The sequence below is a fragment of the Canis lupus genome, chromosome 16, assembly GCF_011100685.1.
Source record: "Canis lupus familiaris isolate Mischka breed German Shepherd chromosome 16, alternate assembly UU_Cfam_GSD_1.0, whole genome shotgun sequence".
In the NCBI taxonomy this organism is placed as follows: domain Eukaryota; kingdom Metazoa; phylum Chordata; class Mammalia; order Carnivora; family Canidae; genus Canis; species Canis lupus.
In genome coordinates this window covers 53,410,213-53,435,989 of record NC_049237.1, presented here as the reverse complement: position 1 = coordinate 53,435,989, position 25,777 = coordinate 53,410,213, and the positions used below count along the sequence as shown (strand labels likewise).

At 43.4% G+C, this 25,777-nt stretch overlaps 1 protein-coding gene across 22 annotated transcripts in view; it reads left to right on the top strand.

Moving 5' to 3' along the window:
• Positions 1–14,991, top strand: part of NEIL3 (nei like DNA glycosylase 3) — an 84,489-nt gene extending 69,498 nt beyond the window's left edge. For 18 of the 22 annotated variants that reach the window (XM_038560492.1, XM_038560478.1, XM_038560487.1 and 15 more), the window contains 3 exons: positions 324–747; positions 6,376–6,550; positions 8,370–8,839. In XM_038560492.1, the coding sequence (XP_038416420.1) occupies positions 324–747; positions 6,376–6,550; positions 8,370–8,552 (782 nt within the window). In that variant the 3' untranslated portion in view covers positions 8,553–8,839. Of the gene's footprint in view, positions 1–323; positions 748–2,722; positions 2,845–6,375; positions 6,551–8,369; positions 8,840–10,283; positions 11,167–13,037; positions 13,079–14,022 lie in introns of those variants that run through there. The other 4 variants (XR_005371672.1, XR_005371673.1, XR_005371671.1 and 1 more) reach the window with 4 other exon arrangements.
• Positions 14,992–25,777: the final 10,786 nt, after the last annotated feature.

Below are 25,777 nucleotides of genomic sequence, written 5' to 3'. Positions count from 1 at the left end.
ATGGGTGAGTAAGTTTTAATTATATCAAAAGATGTTTCAGGACGCCTGGGTGGCTCAGTGGTTGAGCCTCCACCTTTGGCTCAGGTCATGATCCCGGGGTCTTGAGATCGAGTCACACATCGGGCTCCCTGCATGGAGCCTGCTTCTCCCTCTGCCTCTCTCTGCCTCTCTCTCTGAGTCTCTCATGAATAAATTCTTTAAAAAATAAAAAATAATAAGATGTTTCAGGTAGTCAATATATTACAAATACATATTACAAATGTGTATTTCAGATAGCCAATATATTATTGGAACACTGCTCAATTACGTCTCTCTCCTCCCAGACTTAGCCATCAAGAATGAAGACAATTCTATTGGCTTTACCAACTTAGTGAAATATCCTTGTAATAGCTTTGGAAAACCAAGTACAGAAGTGAAGATCAACAGGAAAACAGCCTTTGGAACTACAACCCTCGTCATGGTCGATTTCAGCAATAAATCCAGTGGTCTGGAAAGAAAAACAAGCCAAAACCAGATACTGGATGGAGAATTTCAAAACCCTCCTCAGACTAACGTTTGTTCTAGTGATGATCCACTTCACCCTTCCAAGGAGAGAACAAACCGTACCCCTCAACCATCTGACAAAGTAAATGTATCGCCTGCGGTCTGCGCTCAGTCTAAATTATTTAGTCCAGCATCTAAAAAATTGAAAACAACCCACCCCTCATCACTAGACCTCAAAAGTGCTCACCCTGGGTTTTCTAACAGGTATGATAACTTCTAACCTTGATCCTGAAAAGTATGTGCTTTCAGTTTTAAGAAGACAGGAAGTCATCCGCTGCTAAAGAAATGACATAGATTTTGAAAGGTAAACCAGACCTGCAAAGGTGATTATGATAGCTTATTTCCCTCACTTCCTCTAGCTTAGAATGTTCGAAAGGGGAAGAGAATGAAAACAGAACCTTCCACCGCTGTTTGTAAAAAGTGATTTTATTCTGACTGCACCTGTCTACAGTTCAATACGGAATATTCGGAAAATATTGGAAAGTGTAAAGAAAAATGTTTAAATCCCCCATAATCCCACCTGATATCAATCACCACTGTTAGCATTTTTTTTTTTTTTTTTAATATTTCCTTCCAAAGAAAGATCATTCTTCTAAAAGGGAGACTTAACTCATGGCAGTTTAGCAAGTGTCTTCTCTTCTCAAGGGAGGGATCAGAGATACCTTTAGTGACAACGCTGCTCAAGAATGTGGCTTTATCTCAGTAGCCCTGTTGGGGGTGAGGCTGGTGTTGGTTTCAGCCCACAAGGCCCAGAGAACACGTGTGCTGCTTTTGTATCTGAACTTGAAACGTTGTCCTTTTGATGAGTAAATACTAGCAGACCAGATGTGTTTCCTGTTTCGAGACTATGAGCTTCACATCTAGGAGAAGCCCCTCTTCCCCCCAGTTGCTGTCACCACAGATACAGCAGTGTTAATAAACAGCATCACCCCTTCTCTTAGGACTCCTGGCAGCGCCTGAAACTACCTGTCCATGCTGCCTTGCTTAGACCCTCTCTCTGGGCGTCCTGACCCTCACAACCTGATATTAGGCTTCCTTCAGACAGAGACATCATTCCACAGTTTTCTTTTCCTGGCTTTTTTTGTTTCTTTTCCTTCGGAAAGCAGGTGCCTTCTACATTTCTACAGGAAGTGGAGGTGGAGGGTCTTCTTCTCGTGGGTCTTTCCTCACCAGTGGGAGACAGGCAGAAAAGAGTTGGTGTGAGTGGGATATACAGTGATCGTGGGGTACGGGGCAGCGGGTTGCATTATTTACTATCTTCTCCCCAGATGGGCTGTGTCTTTGTTGAGGGGAAGATTCTTCCCTCAGGCAACAAGATGGGCGACCAGCTGGGGCACCATCCCAGCCCAGCCTCTAGGAACCTTTAGAGCTTGTTTCGTAATTCTGAGTCAGTGTGTGGTCAATAGATGCCTTTGTCTTGAGTCTCCTACCCCAACTCTAAGTTTGCTGGCACTTAGTCTTGATGATTTATCTACTTGGCTGATTTCTCAAAAAAATCTTGTTCCCAATCATTTATGATAACTGCTTTAGCTTTTGTCCATAATACTCAGAAATGCTAGACATTTGAATTAAGCCTTGGAGGTCCAAGCGTTTACCTGACCAGATAGGGACACTACCTCTACACTTTAATCCTAACTAACATCTAATGAACCCCAATCCAAGGTCACGAGGAGCTAGGGTCGGGAGCGTCTGAGCTGGGAGGCTCTGTTAGAAAACTCACTGTTGAAGTCTTTTCTGTTCCATAGCGTCGGTGGAAAGAAGTAGACATGAGCATTTTAAAAGTGTTGTGGCATTCGTTGGACCTAGATGAAGTATCTTGGCATATTTTTATTTCCTCAAGTGCTTTGTAGGAAAATCTCAGACAATTTAACTAATGAATTAGGGATTTAAAAAAACATTAATGTAACCTTAAATTTAAATGATTTCTTCATAAGCCATTAGTAATAGGGTCATATGATTAATCACGGCGCACAGCATTACTTAGAAACACTGCAGCCTGGGTATGTGTTGAATATAAGAACCCCAGGACTGAGACTCTAAAATCAATCAAGATCAACTAGCAGAATAAATGTCAAGTGATGAAATACATTCACCCAGCAGCCCTTCTGCACCCAGCTACTTTACAAGGAATAAATTGCAAATTACTGTCATTTATTTCATTTTTCTCCTTGTCTGGCAGCTACAGTGTTCATCTTGCGGACAAGATGCCGAGCAGAAGCTCACAACATAATACGAGTAAAGCAGGTGGTCCACTCAGAGGATTTATAGCCAGTTTATTTCTTTTCCCTTAATAATTATATGGTAATTAATTCGCCTTTTATTCTCTTAATTACTGATCTCATCACCACATGATACGTGCTGTGGTGATGAGGCCTATTTTCAGATTGGTCTTTGGATACACTTGAATTTTATCCAGCTACTGGATTATAAATGAGATCATTGAACCGGTTCTTAAGCAGTTCAGAATGACTGCTAGAAACAGTTTTAGGTCTTTGATCCAATTACTGTAAATACAGAGCAAAACACAGTGGTATGTATTCAAGGAATATACATGGGTTTTACCTTAAGGCTTCTCCAGAGCTGAGCAGATGAGGAAATAAAACTGACAGAGGCATGACGTTGTCTCACGTCTGCTGCGTCGGGGTTGGCCGACTCTCCCTCCAACACCCGGGAAGCACCGACCCCCTCGTTATGGGCCTTCCTGTCACCTGTGGGGTCTTCAGCCCCTAAAGACTCTAGAACTACTGGGGACCATCTAGGAGGTCACTGAACCTCTGTTTCATTTCTTGAAATACCACTGAGCTCCGAAATCTACATTCAGTGAGACGGATTCGTTCAAAAAATTTTAGGCAGTGTTTTTAATGTAATGAATCACCCTATCTGTAAAATAAGTTAAACCATGATAAATTGATCATTGGAAACCGTCCATATAAAAGTTACAGACTTGTGCATGGTCATGTCCCCTTTCCTGATAATAGTTTTTATCTGATCTCTGTTCAATGATCTTTATTTATTAGTTAATGAGTATTTCTTTAGAACCTATTAGGCATCAAGCATTGCTCACTTCTCTTTTACTTTATCATTGGCAGGGCCAAATCCAGCCCACCACCTGTTTGTTTGTTTGTTTTTAAAGATTTTATATATTTATTCATGAAAGAAAGAGAGAGGCAGAGTCACAGGCAGAGGGAGAAGTAGGCTCCTTGAGGGGAGCCTGATGTGGGACTCGATCCTGAGACCATGGGATCACGCCCTGAGCCAGGGGCAGGTGCTCAACCACTGAGCCACCCAGTCCCAGGCCACCACCTGTTTTTATAAATAAAGTTTTTTTTGGAACACGTTCCAATCCCATTGGCTTATGTATGTTCTATGGCTGCTTTTCATGTTACAACGGCAGAGCTGAGTTCTTGCAGCAGAGACTGTGAAGACCCATGAGCTAAAAATATGTGCCATCTGAATAGATTTGTCAACCCCTGACCTATTGTATTTATTAACAGGCCATTTATAATCCACTGTTAATATTCAAAGTGATGGTCCTAGTTATCCAAGTCAAACTATTTTGCGTGCTAAGTTTACCTAAGAAAATGCTCTGCTACGTTTTAGAAAGTTTTTAAATAATGATGGAAACAAAGAGGAACCAAGATGTCCCCAATTAATCAGAACATTTAATTATCCTGGATAATGTTTTCTATCATAAAATTAAGATTAGCCATGCATATTTAGAGTTGATGTGATCACAGGTGGCATCAATATCCTGGTTACATTAACTTAGTGCCTCACAAGTTAATGTGCATATGAATCACCCGGGAATCTTGTTAACATCCAGGTTCTAATGCTGCAGAGGATCTGAGGCAGGGTGGGTAATCCTTGTGTTTCCAAGGCTCAACCAGGTAATGCCATGCTTTTGGTCAGCGGACCACCAGGGAGGTGGACATTTTTGTCTTTACCTTATACCACGTAAGAAATGGAATGAAAGAAACGAGGAACCCAAGGGGGACACTGTGGTTTCCCCCACACACACCTTAATCCTACCTGCCCAGCACTGCTCTCCAGGAAAGCTTTACTAGTAAGGGAATTTAAACCTCTCTTGGGTATTCAGAGCCCTGGGGATTTCTAGGTTGAAGCAAATGGGTTAGAAAACCTTCAGCTAATTGTTATCGAAGGCAGCCACCTTCAAAATAATATAAAAAACTGTGTTTGCAGGCATGCATTTTTTTCTGTAAGAAAGCATCATTTCACTCCTTTCTGTTAATATTCTTTAGACCTTTTTTTCTTTCTCTTAACCGTTTTGTTTTTTTGTTTTTGACATGTCTTGCCTTTTCTATACCGTCTACATATTTAGCTTCTCTTGAAGGTTTTAGTATGGCCTGTCTCGGTAGAGCATTGGTGAAAAGGAGGGGATGTGAGAAAGACAAGCCTGTGCTTTCTGCTTTGCTATTTCTGGATGGTATCGCCTGATTCTAAAATACCAGCTACCGTCCCCCCCTCTGAAAAAGGTAGCCACAGAAGAGTTGCTGGCAAAATATTTAACTGTAAGGATTTCCTTGGCAATGTCTACTGCATCAACAGCTTCAGAAACTACCCTCAGAATATTCGAGTTAATGTAAAGCAATGTATTTGAGCGTCTGTTTTATAAGTGATTTTAAAGCAATTTCAGCACAAACAAGACCTCATATGTCAATTATACCTGAATACACCTAGAAAGAAAAAATACCTCAAACTCTGAACATTTCAATTAGATAAGATACCTTGAGGCATCATTGTAGGAACAGGTATATGAAGAATGTCGTGGAGGGAGCAAGAGAAAGGGGAAATATTTATGATTTTTAAGTATTTTTCAAGATTATTTAAGAACAATATTTTATTCCATCCTAGAAATTTTTTAATAATGATATTCTAACCAAAAAAAAAAAAAAAAGTGAGAAAGGATGAATCTTTTTATCGTGAAAAAGTTTTAAAATAGGGATATTAAGGGGAAGGGCTTTTGGTTTTAATTAATGCGAGCTCTTTTTCTCTTCAACTGGTTTATTAAAAAGACTAATTCTTATAAAGGCATTATTAAAAATATGCAAAATATGAAAAAAATTTTAAATAATCATGAAGCTCCTCTACCAAGAGAAAATTCTGCTTCTCCAGCTACCATAGAAGCTCGGTTTCTGACCTTTGACCACTGTTTGGAAGAATAACTTGCAGATACTCTTGATCCTAATTGTGGGGGAGAAGAAAGCTTCCCCAGTAGCTTTCCCAAATACACACTTCCACACTTTGCCAGGCAGCCTGTGCCTTGCTGAAATATGATTGCAACCATTAGATGTAGCCTTGATCAAATAGAAAATTGCCTTTAAAACGGACGATAGAAAGGGTGATCTCTTTGGCCTTGTCAGAGCCATCGATGAGAGTTTGCCAGCGATGAGAAAATAATTAGAGAAGACTGTCATTCTAGTTACTTCAGGGGGCAGAGAGCAGTTGGACTTGAGAATATTTTAGTGGAGATAAAAGATGCCACCGCGTAATACTGAATAAGGGAGGAACCACATGTCACCAATGAGAAGTCAGTAAGTGGATGGACATGGACATTACAGCCATTTTTGTTCTTTAGAAATTTTAATTGTGTGCTCTGGATGCACAGGTAACTTTGGAAGTAAATTGGGATTGCCTGGGAAAACCACAAATTAAAAAGATGTCGCAGAGTGTGCAATGAGGTACAGCTGACCATGGTCCACTGTTCAGTACCATGTCTTCATACAAGCGGAATTCTGGTGGGGGGTGGGGGCGGCTAGGAATGATCCCTTTAGCATGGTTACCCCGTAGTAACTTTGTAACCTGTCATTACAGTGAACCTGGAATTAATATGACAGATGGAGCTTGTGTGTTAAATGCTGACAGTCCTCGCTGCAGTAAACACAACCGCCTCTGCGCTCTCCGAATTGTGCGGAAGGATGGCGACAACAAGGGCAGGCGGTTTTATGCTTGTTCTCTACCTAGAGAAGCACAGTGTGGGTTTTTCCAGGTATGCATGCGATTTTTCCAGCTTACTCTTGTGCAATTGAAGACTACCGTTATTAAAATGTAATAAATAGTTGGGGGCCACTTGGGTGGCTCAGGGGGTTAAGGGTCTGACTCTTGATTTTGGCTCAGGGTCCTGAGCTCAGTCCTCAAGTTGGGGCTTAAGATTCTCTTTCTCCCTCTGCCCCTCCTCCCTGCTTCTCTAGAGGAAAAAAAAAGGAATAAATAGTGGTCTTTTTTTCCAGTTTCACCTTTAAATTTTATTTTCCTTTTCACCTTTATTTATTGTTTTATTTTATTTTAAATACTTTATTTATTCATGAGAATACACAGAGAGAGAGAGAGAGAGAGAGAGGCAGAGACGTAAGCAGAGGGAGAAGCAGGCTCCCTGTGGGGAGCCCGATGCAGGACACAACCCCAGGACCCTAGGATCACAACCTGAGCTGAAGGCAGATGCTCAACCACTGAGCCACCCAGGTGTCCCTCTTTTTCATCTTGAAATTTCAAATAGCCATTTGACACTTCAGTCCAAAGCCTGAGCGTTGAAGGACTTAAAATTCAAAGAGCTTTGTCCAAAAAAGAAAAACTAATCAAATAATAGCTGTTAGATGATTCTAGTGTGTCACATGCATAACCACAAGTGCAGGTTTGTCACCCTTGGTTTATAAAGATAGAAAGATAGGGAGTGATTTACCCAGGTGGCAACTAAACCATGATACAAACACTCTTCCTAACTTCTGCTACAAAAGTTTGGTTTATGCACTGGATAGAAGGACACAGGAGAAATAGTTTGCAGACCTTGGGTTTACGGTAAACTCTGTGAATCCGATTGCACAAGCTTGCACGCTGACAGTGTAAGTATAGGACGGCTCTGCCCTCCTCGCAGATCTGTGAGCGTGTCCCTGGAAGTGAAGATGGGACGGGACACTAGAATCTAGAGTCCTTCCTCCTCTGGCTCACCATCTGTGTTTCTCAGGGTGTGAGCCTCTCATTATGCAATTATGTAATTCTGATGTTTAAAGATACATTTTTGTCTAACTGTTGCATCTGGTACATAACTGAGAAAAAAAAAGAAAGAAAATACTGATCTGTTTTAGTGCTGGAGCAAAATTTTGGGGGTTGAGCTTGCTGAGACAGAAAATCTCTGTCTTCAGGGGGCTGTCTTCCTAAGAAAGTTTCCAGGGAGAACGGGATGATGACTTTGGGTCTTACCCCCTGCGAACATGTGACTCCATCCTGCTGAACTGATGCATTTCCTCCTCGAGGAGCTTTTGGGGGTGTAATGAAGAAAGGATTAGGTGGCAAATTAATAATATCACAGCCTGCTCTAAAAGCTCCTGGAGGCCAAAATTTATAAGAATAATACAGTGGAATCTGCTTAAATTCATCCATGCAATTCTGCATCGGATTCTTTCCTAAGAGATGAAGGAAGTTTAGTATTAAAATCATAGCAGATCTTTGATCTTCATCATTTTCACTAAAACAGATTGATAGCAGAAATATTGGTGATTGCTTTACAGCAAGATTCTGATCATTTCCAGATACTTGCCATAAAGAGGAAAGAATAAGCATGCCTTGAGACCAAGAGAAACTCGGAATTATGGCAGTTTTCTGTTTGACTCAAGCCCATTTGTAGGAGAGATGCGTCTTATAGGATCTAGGCTTTTCTAAGGGCAAGAACTGATGGCTTGTGTCGATTTTACAACGTCAGATTAGCAGTAGCAGGGAACATGGGGTGTGCTGACCACATGCCCCCAGGCTCGGCCTGTGCCTATTCCTAACCTGCACCTAAACTCTGCAATCCTTCTGTTTTCACCCTATAGTGGGCAGATCTGTCCTTCCCACTCTGCGACCATGGCAAACGCTCCGTCATGAGAACGGTGTTGAAGATTGGACCTAATAACGGAAAGAATTTTTTTGTCTGTCCTCTTGAGAAGGCAAAGCAGTGCAATTTTTTCCAGTGGGCAGAAAACGGACCAGGAATAAAAATTATTCCAGGATGCTAATATTTTCTCCTTCAGTGGGATATCTGACATTTAATTTCTTCACACTGTATATAATGTTTTGTCCCCGTTTTGTTCAATGGAAAGATTGTAGACTATCTGTGGCACATTTTATAGTTATTGCAATATTTGAGAGCCGTTCATTTTTTCTTAATGCGTGCCATCTTTCCATTCTATGGCTATTTTTTTGCCTTGATGAAGGCTCTATGTGTTTCATCAGATGTACAGTGTATTCTGTTTATCGTGTATAATGCATTTAGTAATGACAATAAAGTATTTTTAGTGCGCTATTGGTCTCTCGTAACTTCTTTGGGGAAGCAATGATTTATTTTTATTTTATTTTTTATTTTTTTAAGGGGAGGGGGATCCCTGGGTGGCGCAGCGGTTTGGCGCCTGCCTTTGGCCCAGGGCGCGATCCCGGAGACCCGGGATCGAATCCCACGTCGGGCTCCCGGTGCATGGAGCCTGCTTCTCCCTCTGCCTGTGTCTCTGCCTCTCTCTCTCTCTCTCTGTGACTATCATAAATAAATAAAAATTAAAAAAAAAATTTTTAAGGGGAGGACTGCATAGTCCAGTGAAATAGCCAAGTCTTCTATCTACAATGAGTAACCTTCTCAGGTATCACTCCTCTTCATAGCATATGATTAAAGTACTTATTTTCTTAAGTGAAATTTAAGGAAATGAGATCTCCTTCATGGGAAAGGACATTTGCTTTTTTTTTTTTTAATTCTATTCAACATCCAGTTCCCATTACATGCTAGAGATAAGCCAAACACTTCAAGAATTCAACTGCATTTTCAGAGAAACCTATGGGGATCCAGAATATGAAAGTAACATTTAGGAGCAGAGGTCGTCTGTATGTCTTTAAAAGGGAAGTTGATTTCAATTTTTCTGATCTTGATTTTAATATTTAAAATTAATTTTTAAAAACAAGTCCATTTAAAATGCTTGATAATGTGGTATTTTAAAAAAATTTATCATTTTAAAGTCCTTTTTTTGGTACCCTCCTCCAAAATTTAGCAGGGGTAACTATATAATCATTCACCCAAAGGAAAGGAAAACCTCACTCTTACGTCATTTCTACACGTTTGTGGTAAATTCCACTCAGAGGTGGTTCAGTCTATTAAAAAGATATTTAGAAAAGGACAGCAGAGAAGATGGCTTGACCCCCCCCACCCCCATTCTGAGTTGTTCATGCAGAGGTCTCAGAGTTATCCGCATATGACATTCTCAGCAAGGCCAGAGCATATGTGATCATCTATCTGCATTTGAACTCTACCTTGAAGAGACCAAATTGGAACCAACCCAAGATCTGTAACCCCAACCCCAAGAGCTCAACAGGACAATGACTACAAGGCAGGCCCGGAACTGGGCTGGACCACTGGTGAGCTTGGCTGACCTGGTGTGAATTTACACAGGGTGCACGTGCAGAACGAGACTGCAGACTCCTGGTGCCACAAGGAGGGGAAGGCCCATCTCAAGTGAGGCCTCCATCAGAGAGCAAATTAATGCCAAGGAAATATAGGCAAATGAAATGCAATCAATTTCAGTATGATACTTTTAGATACTTACCAGATAGGAAATATGCAGGATCTGTATGAAGAAAATTCTATTGAGAAGCATCAAAGAACGGGATGGATAGATAAAACAGGATCTTGCTTGGAAAGAGTGGATGTTTGAAACATGGCATTGGTTCGACCCTCATTCTGCGTTTTGACTGTATTTCCCTTCCAGACCTCAAGGAGGCTTCTGTGTCCATTGTGGGTCAAGCTCTAAGTGAACCCCGCTCTAGACTCTGGGCAACCGGATGACTGGGTTCTGCACACACTCAAAGACGACACTGGAGAGCCAACCACAGCAGGCAGATTCTGGAGAGGTGAGAGGTTTGGGAGGACAGACCAGCTGAGGTAACCTCCCATGTTTTACAGTTTATAGTCTCACCCTGAGGGCAGAACAACGTGAGAACCAAGCAGGCTGGCCAGAGTCTGACAGAAAAGGAGCCCAAAGAGGCCTCGGTCAGCCTGAGCAACCACAGCCACTGGGGATGGGGAGGGGAAAGAGGAGACCTAAGAGGGGGAACCCCGGGGTCCAGTGCTTAAACTCTTTCCTGGCCCTCGCCTGACCCCTGAACACAGAGCAGCAAAAGACAGAAGAACCCAACCAAGATCTGACCCACTGCCTGAGAGGATTCGCAGTTTGAATCCAACCAAACTAATTGCTGGTAGAGACAAAACCATCAACACGCTCTAAAGGAAAACACCAAACCCAGACCCTCCTCCATGTGATATTCAGGGTTCCACCCAAATTATGCAACATAAGAGGAACCAGAATAACGTGACCCGATTTCAGAGAAAAGACCAACAACGGAGACCAACTCCAAGATGACCGAGAAATGGGAATTAGCCAACACGGATTTTAAAGCAGCTATTAGGACTCTGCCCGTTGAAGGCTGCCAACGGCCCGCGATGCCAGGCAGGAAAGCACACGGGGAAGAAGCAATACAGAAAACCCGTAAAGGCAAATATCCAAAGCATTATGAGATATGTTCTATTTCCCCTGGTTTCTTTGCAATACATGGGGCTGTCGAAAGCAAGATAGCGCAACATTGACTTGTGAGGTGCGTAACGTGTGTAGCTCCGATGCTACAGTGCAGGGATGGGAGGTGGAAGGGGCTCTAAGATTGCAGCTTGTCTACATTTTATGAGAAATGGATCCATCTTATCTCGGTTGCCAGATGTCAGGTATGTAGATGTAATACCTACTACTTTCCAACCACTATTTATTCCAGTATTTTCTCAGCCCCACCCCCGGACCCCTCTCCCTCTGAGAACCCAGGACACATATGGCTTACTTTGATTACTACAGTCCCAGACTCTGTCCCCTGCTGTCTTCACAGGCGAGACCACCCAGCGAACTGGATTATTTCAGTCGTGGAGCTATTCAGTCCTGTAATTTCCACCTGGTTCTTTTGTATAACTTCTGTTTGTTGAGATTTTCCAGTTTTTTAAATTGCTGTCAAGAGAACTTATCATTGATTCTGGAAGCATTTGGAAAATCCTGGTTGGATAATCCAAACATCTGATTCGCCTCGTTATTGACACCAGCACAGTGTCTTTTCTTCTTTCGATCGTGGCTTCCCTGGTTTGGGGCATGACAGGTGATCTTTTATTATATCCTGGATATTTGGTTATTGTGTTAGGAAACTCTAGAGACTATTTAAGTCTTTTCTTTTAGCACATTGTTGTTCCACTCAGATCGAATGTGTAGTTTCTGGTGTGTAGGGGCTTGGGTCCCAGGGATAATGTAGGTCACGGAGCCCTTGCCATGTGGTTCTGGTCTGCATCCCCCCTGCTCTTGCCGTGGCTTCTGCTTAGTGCTCCTGGTGCCGTCCCAGGCAGAGAGGAGACTCCCTGGGCTGCCTGGGGCTTCAAAGCCACCCTCTGCGGGGGGGGGGGGGGGGGGGCGCACGGGTGAAGCCTGATGGTTCCAGGTGGAAGGAAGCAGGTGCCATGCCTTGCCCCATGGCAACAACATGCATGTCCCCAGCAGCAGGACCAGGACAGGGTGTCCCGGCCTTTGGGAGCCTGCTGGTTATCACTGTGCTGACCTTCGGGATGTGATTCGTTGTCTCCTGCTCTTCGTCTCTGTGGGGTTTATTTGCCTGTTTCTTGGTATTTCAGACCAAAATCGTGTGAACACGAAGGCTTCCAAGGCTGGGGGTTGGGGGGGGCACTGAAAATGAGGGTAGGAGGTAAAGTGAGGAAGATGGTTTTAGGAGCCACTGTTTCTTGGGCCCTTCTTTTGTGACAGCTTCTGTCATTTCCCTGGAGCATTTCGTTTAATCCTCTTGACCACCCATGAAATAGGCTTTATTATCATTATTGTTACTTCTAATTTTCCAGTTTAGGAGACCTTCGTGTAGGTGAAGTCAGAGAGGTGTCTGTCTGCATCACGCAGGCTGTGGTTTGAATGAGGTTTGCATAGCACTAAAGCCCCTGCTCTGAAATAAGCTGTTCTCCTTTCTGTGTATTAAAGGAAAGTGCTGTTCTCAGAACCGTAGGTCTTAAATCTGTATGAATATGAAAATAATCATTATGTTAATTTTTTCCCCGAAAAATTTATCCCATGAAATGGGCAATGTTAAAATGTCTATAAATTTGTTTGAAATTTCTGTTGCCTTCTATTGCTTTTAGTTAATTTGCATTAATTTTTTAATCCATTATTTTCACGTACTTTCTAAAGGCACCTGTCATTGCATGCTCCAAGGCCCCGTGATTAGCAAGTTGATGTGTGAAATGAAAGAATAAATGTTCGGATGAGTTTCCCAAAAGATGGATAACCTCTGTCTCTTTGTCTGTCTTTGCAGGACTTGCTGCCTCTTCTGGAGCTTTCCACAGAGTGTCTCATGTTATGTTACTTGTCCTATCTGCATTTCCTAATGTTCCCCTCTTTGAGGGATGTCACATAGCCCTTCTTTGTTTTTCACAGAATCATACCAAGCTTTGGGCCTTGCACACAGTAGAAACTCGGTAAGTATCTGTTGAATTTAATAGATAAAAGTTTAATATAATGTCAGTCTCCTGATTATATTTAACCTTGTTACCACTACTCAAATATGAATGCACTTAAATGTCATTGAACAGAGTGCTGCTCGTTTATTATGAAAGAGAAAGAAATTCCTCAGTGTCTAAAAGCTGTTAAATCTTTCTAGTAATTTAAATGAAAATTTCTCTCTCTCTCACCCTCTCTGTGGCATTCTGTAGATATCTGTTTGCAAATGGACAGGCCCATACTAATCAGATCAAAGGGTATGTATTCCTAGAAAAGGAAAGAAAAAAGATAAAAAATAATGCTGCCTTCCTGCAACACTGTATTTAATAACATAGAGATGAAAAAATGTGACCACAACTCCCAATGCCCATGAGTTCGAACCTTGTCATTTTATAGGAAACCCCACCAACTGGTTTAAATGACTTCTTCCCTTTGAATCCATCTAGTCTCTATCCAGCACCTACTATGTGAAAAAAAAAATCAGTAGGATGTTAGGTTTAAAGAAGAGCTTGCCAGTCTGTGAGAGAGAAAAATTATGAGGGATAATAGCCCTAGAACCAAGGGGCAGAAAGTGCAGTGAGGGAGAGCTCGCACACGTCTGACGCGTGAGCTAGAAGAGTTTCGGCAGAGAGACAGCAATGGGAGTTCCACCTCGGTGAAGATGCGCACACGCAGAAGGGCATTTCCGGCAGTCGGCTCAGCATATGCAAAGATATCTAAGCAACAGAACAGGGAATGTGTGGGGAATAGCAAATAGTCCTGTTTGGCGTGAAAAGTGTCTGTGAAGGAAAAGTATGTACAAGATGAAAAATCTCTAAAGGAAGCCTTACTTCCACTTCAGTGCTACACATGGATTTTCTAAGATGGGCCACTTCTTTGTTCCAAGGATGTAAAAATAAGTAAGTCCCTGCCTCCCCTGCAGGAGCTGGTGGGCAGAGAGCTGGCCGGTGCACGCTGGGACCTGTGCTAGATGACCGATGCACGCTTTTGAACAAATGAAGAGGAAGCTATTCTTCAGGCATCATGGGCAACTGTAGGTATAGTGTCAAATTACTATATTCTGGAATAAGATGGAGTTCTTAAGACCGCTAGTTCAAAGACCTGCCCTTTCCTTTCCCTTGACCTTGACCATGTGACCCTGAACATGATATTTTATTAAGCTTTGGCCACTGAGTGCTAAGTCCCAGTTAACTCGTCAGTGAAATCATGGAAACCACAAGACCACCCCGCAGCACCGTTTTGAGGGTAACGTGCTGTAAGCATCTAAAGGTCTTGTTAGCCCAGCACTTGGTTAAAAAAACTCAAGTTGGTTTCATTATCTTTATGGTCTACAGTAGGTACTCTGCATACTACTACAACCACAACTATTCTGGGAAGTTTCAGAGAGGAAAGAGCAGTGCCAGTGGTCTTACAGAGGGATTTGCATTTCACTTGTGTGAGGGCCAGAGGAAGTACATGCTGTGTCTGGGGAACAGGGAGCCCAGAGCTTCAAAAAAGGGCAAATGTTAGGAAGGAGATGCTGGGGTGAGTTTTATGCTTCCCGTGATAGCTCAAGAAGAATGTTAATTCACGAAGGAAATCCAAGGTTTCAGAGAAATCCAGGCATGTATTACATTCTAGATGGAAATCCTATAAACCCAATAAGGAATGTAAATCACTGTCAATACAATTTTAGGCCTGTTTCTTTGACGGCAGAAGAGACTCAGCTTTAAGGGTGCCTCCGTGGGTCTCTGTTAAGTGTCTGCCTTCTGCTCAGGTCATGATCTCAGGTTCTGGGTGGAGCCCTGCGTCCTGTCCCCCTTGATCAGCAAGGAGACTGCTTCTCCTCTGCCCCTCCCCCTGCTCATGCTCTCTCTCTCTCTCTGAAGTAAATAGAAAAAAAAAAAAAAAAGGACATGACTTTAAGGTCATGGAAGCACTACGCACATAGTGTTTGTGGAAAGCAGGCCATAGGATTGTACTGTGTCACCCAGAGCCATGGACCCAAACAGCCCACCGGGTCCCGTTCATTGAAATCTACTTTGAAAGGGGTCAGCCGAGTGCTAAGCAAGGCACGGAGCAGACAGGATGGAAAGATCCTGTTCTTGGAAGTTGCAGAAGGAAAGCCCAGAGTTTGGGGGTTGGAACACTTTCTACTTATTATTTGGATCCTGTGGGCTCCTCTCCGGGAAGAGCAGCAAGAGAGGAAGAAGACAGGACATTTGAAGGAGTCGAAGAAATGCAAACGTGATGATAGAAAGAAAAAAAAAATAGGGCTTGTGAAACAGCAAGGGAAAGAGGAAGAGCCGCCAAAAACATCAGTATGGACATGTTGCATCCGTGTTGGCAGTCAGAGATGCAAATAGATGGAGAGTCAACCAAAGAACAGCCTTCTAAATTTTTAAAAGTAGCTTTTTGGACTAAACACGATCATAAAATGCAGAACTGCAGAGCAAATTAGCTGTGTCGTCGCAACAGCTCCTCGTCCACCTTGTGTGTTAAAGCCTCCGCGTCGCTCCGGCCTCCAGCATCGGCCCCTTGCTTCACACGTTAATAAATACTTGTCTGCTTTTAATACGCATATATCTTTCTCATTACTGTGTTACTACATTCAGCGTGTTGGGCCGCATTTCGAAAGAATCTATTTTGCTACCAGTGGCAGAAAACAATTTAGGGAGCGGAACCGAGCCAGAAGAATGTGAAATCTCAGTTATTTGAGTCGGTTATTGACTCATTAGTTTAATAACGTGTGTTCTCCAAACTTGAATAATTTAAATTCATTAGAAATGATACAGCATTAAAAAGTGCATTCTTGACATGGTAAACACTGGATCTAGGATCTGAGTTTGTAGTTATTACTTATTTAAAATAAACAAGCAAATTCCATTGAGATATGGTCTCATTTTCAGGAATGGTCTATTAGCAGGCAGCAGTGAGCACAACAATTAACCATATCAGCGCATTAAAGCCTAATGTCTAAACTCAACATAGCAGCAAACACACATCCTACCATGGCCTATTAAGTAATCAGAAATGATTGCAGATAATTAGCTCATGAACAGCTGCATAAACTCAAGTATTCCATTTTTTATCAGACATGGAGACTTCAAGGGGAAGGGAGGTTTATCAGCTCTGTCCTGAACTGGGTGGGAGTGACACCATGAAACAAAATTAGCGACGGGATGCTAACGTTTGATGGCATATGGCCATTTTAAATTTTCTTTTGATAGGACTCCTTATGTTCACATGAGTAAAGTTCCATAAGTGCAAAACATGGAAGCAAAGAATATTTCCAGTGACCAAAAAGCACTTATGAAATAAAGGTAATAGGGAAATCCATTAGTAAAATTCTCATTAATGAGTATTTTTTTGTATTGTTAGTTCAACTTCGATTTGCATATTCACATATATCCCTTCTGAATGAGAGGATATTCAAATATATATATATGACTATTATGTATCTCATAAATATATATCATAAATAGTTGCATTTGAATTAATAAATATAACTGAATAAGTATATCTTTCTTAAAAAATGAGTATTCTTTCTTGTCTTCTTTTTTTTTACTAAAGAAAACATGCTGAAGCCAGAACATGATAACTATCTTTAGAAATCTGAGGGATCGATATGACAAAGAAAGAATTATGTTTTTTCATACCAGTCCAGAAAAACAGAACTCAGAGATGTGGGGATATGGGTTTAATAGAAAGGACGATATCCCCAACATTAGACTTCTTAAAACTGAACTGGGTACAGAGTGAGATGTTTAGGTCCTGTCCAGATGTCATCAAATAAAGCCAGTGACCGACCTCCACCAAGGGCAGATGTGCTAGAAAGGGCCTCAGGTGCCATCAGGGCTCCTTCCCGTTGTAAAATCCTAGGAATTAAACCTCTAAAGGAAATGGTTTGGCAATAAAGGAGTCATTGATGGTGCTACACTTTTGGGTGCCACTTTCTGAATATTTGCATTGAGGTTCTGTATGTTGTCTCGTTGTTTCTTGACAGAAGTTAGTTTTCATATAATTTATAAGGCTACTAAGGATAAGACAGATGACCCATAGATAGCTAGAGGGCAAAACACAGAATTTAAAACCATGAATTTCACTCGTAGAGAATTCCCTCCATTATATGTATTTTATATTTGTTTGCTCTGGGTATCCTCATTTCTGTAATATTTTAACAAATATTTAGGGGGCTATTGCTGTGCTAGACCAAATTGTTTAAAGTCTTGAGGGGAAGGAAGCATTCAAAGCAACAGTGGCATTGAGTCCAGTGTGACAAGAGCTGTCGTGGAGAGACAGAGAGGATAAGGAGAAATGAGGAAAATGAGCTCCCATGGCAACCTGAGGGATGCCAGGAAGGCTTCCCGTAGGAGGAAACACTGGAGGGATAGGTGTTTGCCTGCTACAAACAGAAGAGTCTATACAAGGTGTTAGGCATGGAGGGGGCTATTTATTGTACTTGACCTATGGAAGATACCTAGAGCCCAAGTCAGCCACCTTGGGTTGTGGTCACTATTTTCATGTCATTCGTTCATTGCAAATTGTTGGTCACTCTCACCCAAATTTCCCAGAGTGGGTCCGCTATCAATACCGGCCATTTCCAGGAGCCCTGCTAGGAAAACTAATAAAAATGTGGGCCAACCACATAGCATCACCCTAAGGCTTGGAAGACTTCCCAGCATGAAGGTCAGAGAGTTTGCTGGGAGAAGCCCTCAGGTAAGTCTTGTGCGAGTTCCAGTCTATGAACCACTGTTCTGGAATGGAATATTCACGTAGGTTTTAAAAAACATTTTAATCTACTATAGTAAACTCAATATGTAAGGGGCACCCGGGTGGCTCAGCGGTTGAGCGTCTGCCTTCGGCTCAGGCCGTAATCCCGGGGGTCCCAGGATCGAGTCCCGCATCGGGCTCCCTACAGGGAGCCTGCTTCTCCCTCTGCCTCTGCCTCTGCCTCTCTGTCTCTGCGTAGAGAGAATAGATTAATAAATAAAATCTTTTAAAAAATAAAATAAAATCAACATGTAATGCTTCTTTTTTTTTTTTTAATGTGCTGTAATAATAACTTGTTTGGAAATGGAACGGGAATGAGAGGTTGAGGAAGGAGCGATGGATGGTCCGGCGACCTGGCTCCTGCAGCTGGTCCTGCACCACGTGAAAATAATAATTGCTGCTGAATAATGTGCGACCCTGCCAAGAGATGGAGCTTCTCTTGGACCTCAGAGTCTTGGGACATAAAACAAGGAGGTTGTGTCGGAAGGACCCTGAAACCCCCTTCCAAGTCTCCAACGCTGTGGCTCTGGATGGGTTCCAAGTCAAGTGTGTGCATAATTAAGTAACGTGAGCCCACCGGCCTCTTTGCCGATGGCCCGGCCCTGTTTGTTTTTGCTTCTCGTGTCTTGTTCAAGCCCCCGGGCCCTGCCCTCCGCTGTCCCCCCATCGCCCTAGACATGCTCTTCCTTCTGCCTTCCCTCCTCGGTGGGCGGGCGCTTCACTTACATCAGGTACTCCTACTTTCATGCCTGGTAACCCCGCCAAGGCTCCTTGATTCAAACGCCCGGGAGACTTTTAGATGAAAACGAAACAAATAGCACTCGTCTCGGTGTGGAATCTCCTGGAATGACAACTGGACATTTCACAGGTGACGGGAATGAAGAAGAAAAGGAACATTCTCATGGAAGTTATTAGATCACAGAAGCTAGAGACCCGGGGAAAAGAATTGAACTGTTCTGTTGGTGCACAGGGCCTAAGAAGTTCCCTTCTGCCCGCCCTCCCTCCCTCCCTCCCTCCCTCCCTCCCTCCCTTCCTTCCTTCCTTCCTTCCTTCCTTCCTTCCTTCCTTCTTCCCTCCCTTCCTTCCTCCCTTCCATCCATCCTCCCTCCCTCCCTTCCTTCCTTCCTCCCTTCCATCCATCCTTCCTTCCTTCCTCTTTCCCTTCCTTTCTTCTTCCCTTGCTTCTTCTCTCCCTTCCTTCCTTCTTCCCTCCCTTCCTTCCTCCCTTCCTTCCTTCCTCCCTTCCTTCCTTCCTTCCTTCCTTCCTTCCTTCCTTCCTTCTTCCCTCTCTTCCTTCCTCCCTCCCTTCCTCGCCCCTCCCACTCTCCCACCTTCTCACTTTTAAAAATATTTTTCTGCAGAGTTTTCTCTTTTTTCTTGCATATATTAAACCATAAACCTCCCAAAAGCAAGATTTGGTTAAAAAAAAAAAAAAAAAACCCACCTTCCCTGACATTTAGTGTTAACACCTTAAACAAGTGATCGCTCAATAAAACCTTAGGGAATACAACAAAGAATCAGCCCCTGCTGCCCTATGCTCTTGGCCACGGTCTGTAAGTTGGTTTTCTTTACAATCAGGGAGCTTCTTTCCAGAATATTTTACCTGCATTTTTGCAAGAAGGTACAGTGTTTGGTTGGCCCGCCTGCTGCTTCATCTGCCCCCCCACCCACCCCGGGACTGGGGAGCTAACACAGGCCCGCACCTCCCTCTGTCTTACACACACAGGGCAGCGTGTCAGCACCCACGTTTCAGTCGGGCGCCCGCTCCGCACACCTCCCGGTGCCGCAGCCTCTGTGGGGTCCCCTTGAGGTCCCCTCACAGCCTGTGCGTGGTCGCTCTGAAACCACTAACCCTTCCCCGCCTCCGATAGGAAATGCCAGGGGACCTCATTTCAGCCTCTCCTTGCGATCGATCACTGCTCTTCGGGCCTTGGGACCTCGCACCCCCAAACGTCACCCTTAGTGCGGTGCTTCGCCGTCTGCGGCCACCCTAACACCCTAACACCCTGCCAGCGGTCTCATCTTGTCTCGGAGCCAAGATAGATCACTTGGATCCGCGGTCAGCGCCAGGGGTGTAACATCTTCCCAGCTCTCCCAACCTCTCCCAACGTCCAGGTAGCTCCTTCCCAGAGCAGAGCTGCTCTCTGGGAACGTGGGCTCCCAGGTAGGGCTCCGGGTGCTGCGCTCAAGGGAACATGAGCACCCGTCGCCCTGGTCCCTGCCTGGGTGATTGATCTGTCGCAGATCATTTCTGAGCTACTTACTGTCACCCGATTGAGTCACAGGGTTAGTCGAATTTGACTCCCGGGCTTGGATTTATTCTGGGCTTTTCATCGCTTTCCCCTTTAGAAAACGGGCCTACCTCGACCAGAGGGATGCTCCCGCAGCTCTCTCTACCCCTCCCCTGAGTTCTGGGGCCTCTGGAACTCTTTTCCGTTCTAGTAAATTCTGTAGGGTTTTTTTTTTTCCTTCCTAGATAGTCACAATTATAACCAAAATAATTTATCGAATAATTAGGTGTTTAATAGTCTTTCTTCCTTCTTACGATGAATGTTCCTTGCGGGCAGCGAGGTCCTTAACACCAGCTCCCCAGCTCGAGGCCAGTGGCTTGAGGCCAGCAGCCGTTCCATAAAGGGTTGTTGAGCTAAGAGTATCCAATTACCTTATTAATTTTACGGACTGTTCTTCGGCTATTACTGTAAATTCCGAAAATGCACTCCTTTGGCCTCGAACCTGGTAAGGTCTGCCACTGTGCTGACAGGTGCCCGCCTCCTTGGAGGCTGATGGGTGGTGACTAAGCCTTGGAATCCAAATTACCATGGAAACAGCCTCTGGTCCTACCTGTTTGCTTGGGTGGCTGAGGCCACCCTTCCCACACTGGAGGGAGCTGGAGGCCCAGACAGATTCGGGCTCCCCGCGCTCCCCACTTCCAGCTGCCCTTCCTTCAGGTGGGCTACAATACAATTGATTGTGATTAGAGTACTTAATCTATTCACTCTAACTGATTAAGTTACTGCTTGATTGTGTTACAGCTTCATCCATTTACTGTGATTAGATTGTTGCTGGAAATATAGGGCTACAATCAAGCTTCTGCTATTGTCAGATTCCTCAGGGTGGTTCTGAATGTCTCCACATAATCTTTTTGGCTGTTCCTTGGGGCCTGTCATTTCTGCAGATAACTAATCTCATCCATTATGTGCCGAATCTTCCTGATTTTACTCTTGGAGGGCACCTTTATCGCAAACTCCCGGGGTGACTTTCCCTGTCCTGTCGCGGGGACTAACCATGTGCCTGGCTGATAACACCCCGGGCTTGTGGAGGCGACACCCCGGGGCCCCGCTGCGTTTTCCTTTCCTACTGTCTGTCTCGTGTCTCCGAGGAGGGGGGACAGACACTTGCTCCTCTGCAAGGCCTCACACAGAGTTGGGGAGCTTTGCGTGAGTGTCTCATTGGGAGCCTGGGGTGGAAGTCTATCTCATTGTCTTCCAGACACTAGGGGAGCGGACCAGGCAGGAGCAGTTTGTCAAAAATAATAATAATAAAAAGTTTCTGATTGCTCCGTGTTGCATGTCCTTGAAACACACAGCCTGGTTTATGTCCCACCACTGACACGCAGAGACGTTTTTGCAAGGTGCGGTGGGGTCAGGTGAACGCCCAGCCACAGGGCCCTGCAGCTTTCCTGGCGGGGAGCCGGTGGGGGGGGGGCAGGTGCGAGACACCAGCGCCCAGCAGCACCACAGGTGGGAGCTGTTTGGCTCTTTGTTCTCATAGAAGGGCGACAGAAAAATGGAATAGGCTGCACTCATTTATATATTTGTACAGAAATTTCTCCTCTGGAGGAGCATTGCAAAAACTTCTTGGTTTTCGTGGAAACCAAATATCAGAGGCTTCCCAATGGCTCCTCCAGAAACATTAGAGTGTAGCCAGCCATTGTCTAAGCAATTTTTCCCCCAAATGATTCAATAGAGTGTGAAGGATCCCATGGTAAAAATCAGTGACTGTGAATAATGAGTGCATTGGCTCCATAGTCCTTGTATACTGTCGAATTACTTTGATACTTGGAAGTCCTAGTTTTCCAGGATTTCTGGTGCCTTCCATTTGTGCAGTCAGGGTCCCCCACCCACACACCCACCATGTTCTGTCTTCAGGCCTACTTCTGATTGCTTTCAAGAAGATGAGAGGTGCGGGTTTACAAAGTCAAATGTACACAAAACGCATTTTTGTTTTATTTCTTTGAATATCCCTAACCTACAGAAAATGTGATCTCTTGACACAGCCCAAAGTACTCGAAAGGGAAAAACGAAAAGTACAGATAACTCTATTTTTTGGAATTTCAAAAATGACTTTTTTGGTTATAGAGGATCGTCATTCCTCAAAGGCTTCAAGTTCTTCTCTTGATCAGAATCGGTGGCCGTGCATCTCAGAGGTTGAATAAAGTTTCAGCATACCTCCCCATACCTCGCTGACAGATTTAGTAACCTCTGCATTCTGAACCCATGTGTCTAACAGTCGACGGAACACTGGGGGCACAAAACGTGCTTTTGAGGAGGTAAAACACAGGTCCCCCAGTCCAGTAAGCTTCTACAAGGTACTTTTGGGATGAACTCCTACCACCCTAAAGATGAGGATCAGATTCTGAGCCAGTTTACTTTTGTACATTATTTTCATAAGATTGGTTGCCTGGTATTCCAGACCTCAGGAGACAAAAGCAGAAATGAGAGGTAGGAAAGGAGGTTGCTTGTTGGTATCCACACTTATTGATAAAAGCAAGAAAACACATACAAATGCCAGAAACTACAAAAAGCAAAGATCAAGAATTCAAAATGTAGGGACACCAAGGTGGCTCAGTTAGTTAAGCATCCGCCTTGGGGCTCAGGTCATGATCCCGGGGTCCTACGATCCAGCCCCACAACCGGGCTCCCTGCTCAGTGGGGAGCCTGCTTCTCCCTCTCCCTCTGCTGCCCACCGCCACTTGTGCTCTCTTGCTCTCTCTCAAATAAATAAATAAATAAATAAATAAATAAATAAATAAATAAATAAATAAATTCTTAAAAAAAAGAATTCAAAATGTAAGGGGGTTTCCAACCTCCTTTGGTGTTAAAATCAGGCCTTTGTTACAGCATAGAATAGTAATTTCTGTTCATAAGATTAGCCTTGAGTTGCCAACTCAGTAAACATTTAATGGCAGATGCCCTTTACACAGTATACCGTGTTTATATGCAGTTTCCAATATATTTTCTGGCACAGACTCAGGAGTTCAGTTGCTTTACGTTGGGTGATGCGGTGAGATAAACTTCACAGAAACACAATGAAATTAGGTACATTGTAGTGTGACTTTTTTTTTATGAGACTATTTCAACAAAAGGGTATGAGAAAGTTAAAAAGATATCAAGAATAAAGCAAGTGAGCTGGTAACAGAGTTTAAAAAAAATGGATGAAGAAGCCATTGAAGATTATAGGAAAAGGTCAAGAATATAGAGCTTTGAAAAATGCAGAGGTAACGCAGTGTAGCAGCAGAATCCTGGATCTTCTGAAACTCACAGATTAAAGATTTAAGAAGGCTATCAATGAGGGAGAGGTAGTATTTGATAGAGAAAATGATTAAAATATAAATAAGAGTCCCAACGTAGGCATGTGTCTGGTGAGGGCGTATTTTGGAAATGCTCCGGAGTGGATGACAGATAGGAAGGCAGAGGAGAAAATGGAGAGTTCACGTCAAGGATGACTTAACTATTTGGGGTCTTGGGAACAATACAAAATGAGAAAATTTGGAGGAGAAAAGAGCAAATTCAAATTACTGTCTAGCATAACTAGAAGGTAGACTGACTGCATTCTTTCAAGAATGAAGAATGGATGGACATAAAAACTCCAGAAGGGAACAGAGTCAAACTAAAGAAAACAAGAGGTAGATGGACTAGGTTTGGGACCAGGACACTTGTTAAATACTGCAACCAGGATTACACGGGGAGATTCAAATTCAGGCTTCATTGCCCACCCCCAGGAAGGAAGTATGTTGTAGGTTAGGAATGAGAACTATTTAAAAAATTCTGGAAAAATGCACCAACACAAATGGTTGTGTGTCAACAAGAAGGACACGCATCATGGGACCCAAGCTCACCCCCCATTGCAGTGTCTGGGACTCAGCTTCTAATAATTATCCTTCCTCTGATCTTCTAATTAAAATATCTTCATGAAAGGGAATGATACGCACAGACTTTGACAAGATTCTGAGACGACATCGCTATCACTCTTGCCTTAGCAATTAGAATTATTTTTCCAGATCTTAATTATAAAAATGGAAATCATTGTACTTGGTGCTTTACGATAAATCTTCAAGCAACGAAAGCTGTAAAATAGAACCTGGCAATTTAAGTGATTTACTGCAGCAGCATAATCCTTGAGACATTCCTATTAACTGAGAACTTGAAATATTTTTAAGTAAAATATTCAAAGAAAAGATGTCTTTAGACAAAATAAAATCAAGACACAATTGAAAAGGGTAGCTCCTTCTCCTTCTCTTTCTCACACAAATAGCATCAAAATAACCCTTGATTCTATTTCATTATATAAGTAACACAACTTGGTATAATGCTGTGTATGGCGTGAGGAGGAAAAATAAGCACTTAAATGCTCACTCACTGGATTATTTCTCGTCATTACAAGCAACATAGATGTAGTATATTCTATCATCATAACTCTGATATTTTATGATGCCTAAGTTTGTAATTAGATGATGATGCATTTGTGTGGAATATTGTTCTAAGAAACAAAAATGAGCAAATTACAGTAGTAAGATGAACATCTTAAAAATATGACTTCCTGGGTGCCTGGCTGGCCCAGTTGGTAAAGCACGTGACTCTTGACCTCGGGCTGTAAGTTCGAGCCCCATGTGGGGTGTAGAGATTAATTAAAAATAAAATCTTAAGATAAAATATGACTTTTTTTCCTCCAAAAAGATCATAAATTATAAGTATCTTCCAATACATTAATATCTTTACAGTGTCCATTTAACTGCATTGGAAGTTACAGAAAAGGATTGTGGCACAAGGAAGCACAGACCATTTCAAAATTCATCTATATTTTGTCTTTATTGTCGACGGGAGATGGGGCTGATCCAGTAATTCTCCTCAGTTACAAGAAAATGACGAAGCCAAACACAATTTTGTGGGGAGCTATCATCTGAGTATTCTGGAATGTAGAGATGTCATTTTGGCCAACCTAACAAAATACCAGGCACAGTTCTGGACTCCGGGGGAAAGGTAAAACCCTGCCTCTCCCCATGGGCCAGAAGGAAGCCCTTTAGGGACATGATACAAAGTGCGTTTTGCGGATGTTGTGATATTGATTTAAATAGCATGGTTTTGACGAAAGAGGAGACAGGTCAGAGAACCCCGTGGAGTCCCACCAAGCCTATTCAGGACTATAAGCCTCTGCGGATCGCTCACCTTTCCCCGAGGTGAGCAGTGCAAATCTGGGCCTGCAAGCAGGTGCTTTGTGGCCTGCCCGGTTTGGGGTGACTCCGTATTGTACAGGGTTTGCCAACACTGAAAATTGGAAGTTGTGACCTCAAAGTCCAGACTCCTGGTTTCTCTTTTAAGACTGTATCTCATAAGGATGGATCCACATTCCCACGTGGACGGCCTCTCCCCGTCAGGTGCTTGCTTGCATTTGTCCCGGCCTCACCCCTACCGCCTGGGACACTGAGAGCACAGATTATCCTTACACATCCTACTAACTCACCTGCAGGGCCACACATGTGGGTGTGAGGTCCCCCCGGAATGCCTGGAGGGCTAATCCCTTCATCCATTATCTCCCCAGACACCATCCCTAGTGCTTGGCTGGCCTCAGACTCTTCTCTGCCCTCCACGGTCTGTCCTTCCTCTGCGGTGTCTCGGGGGTGGACCTCTTGGCGTCAGCTGCTTCTC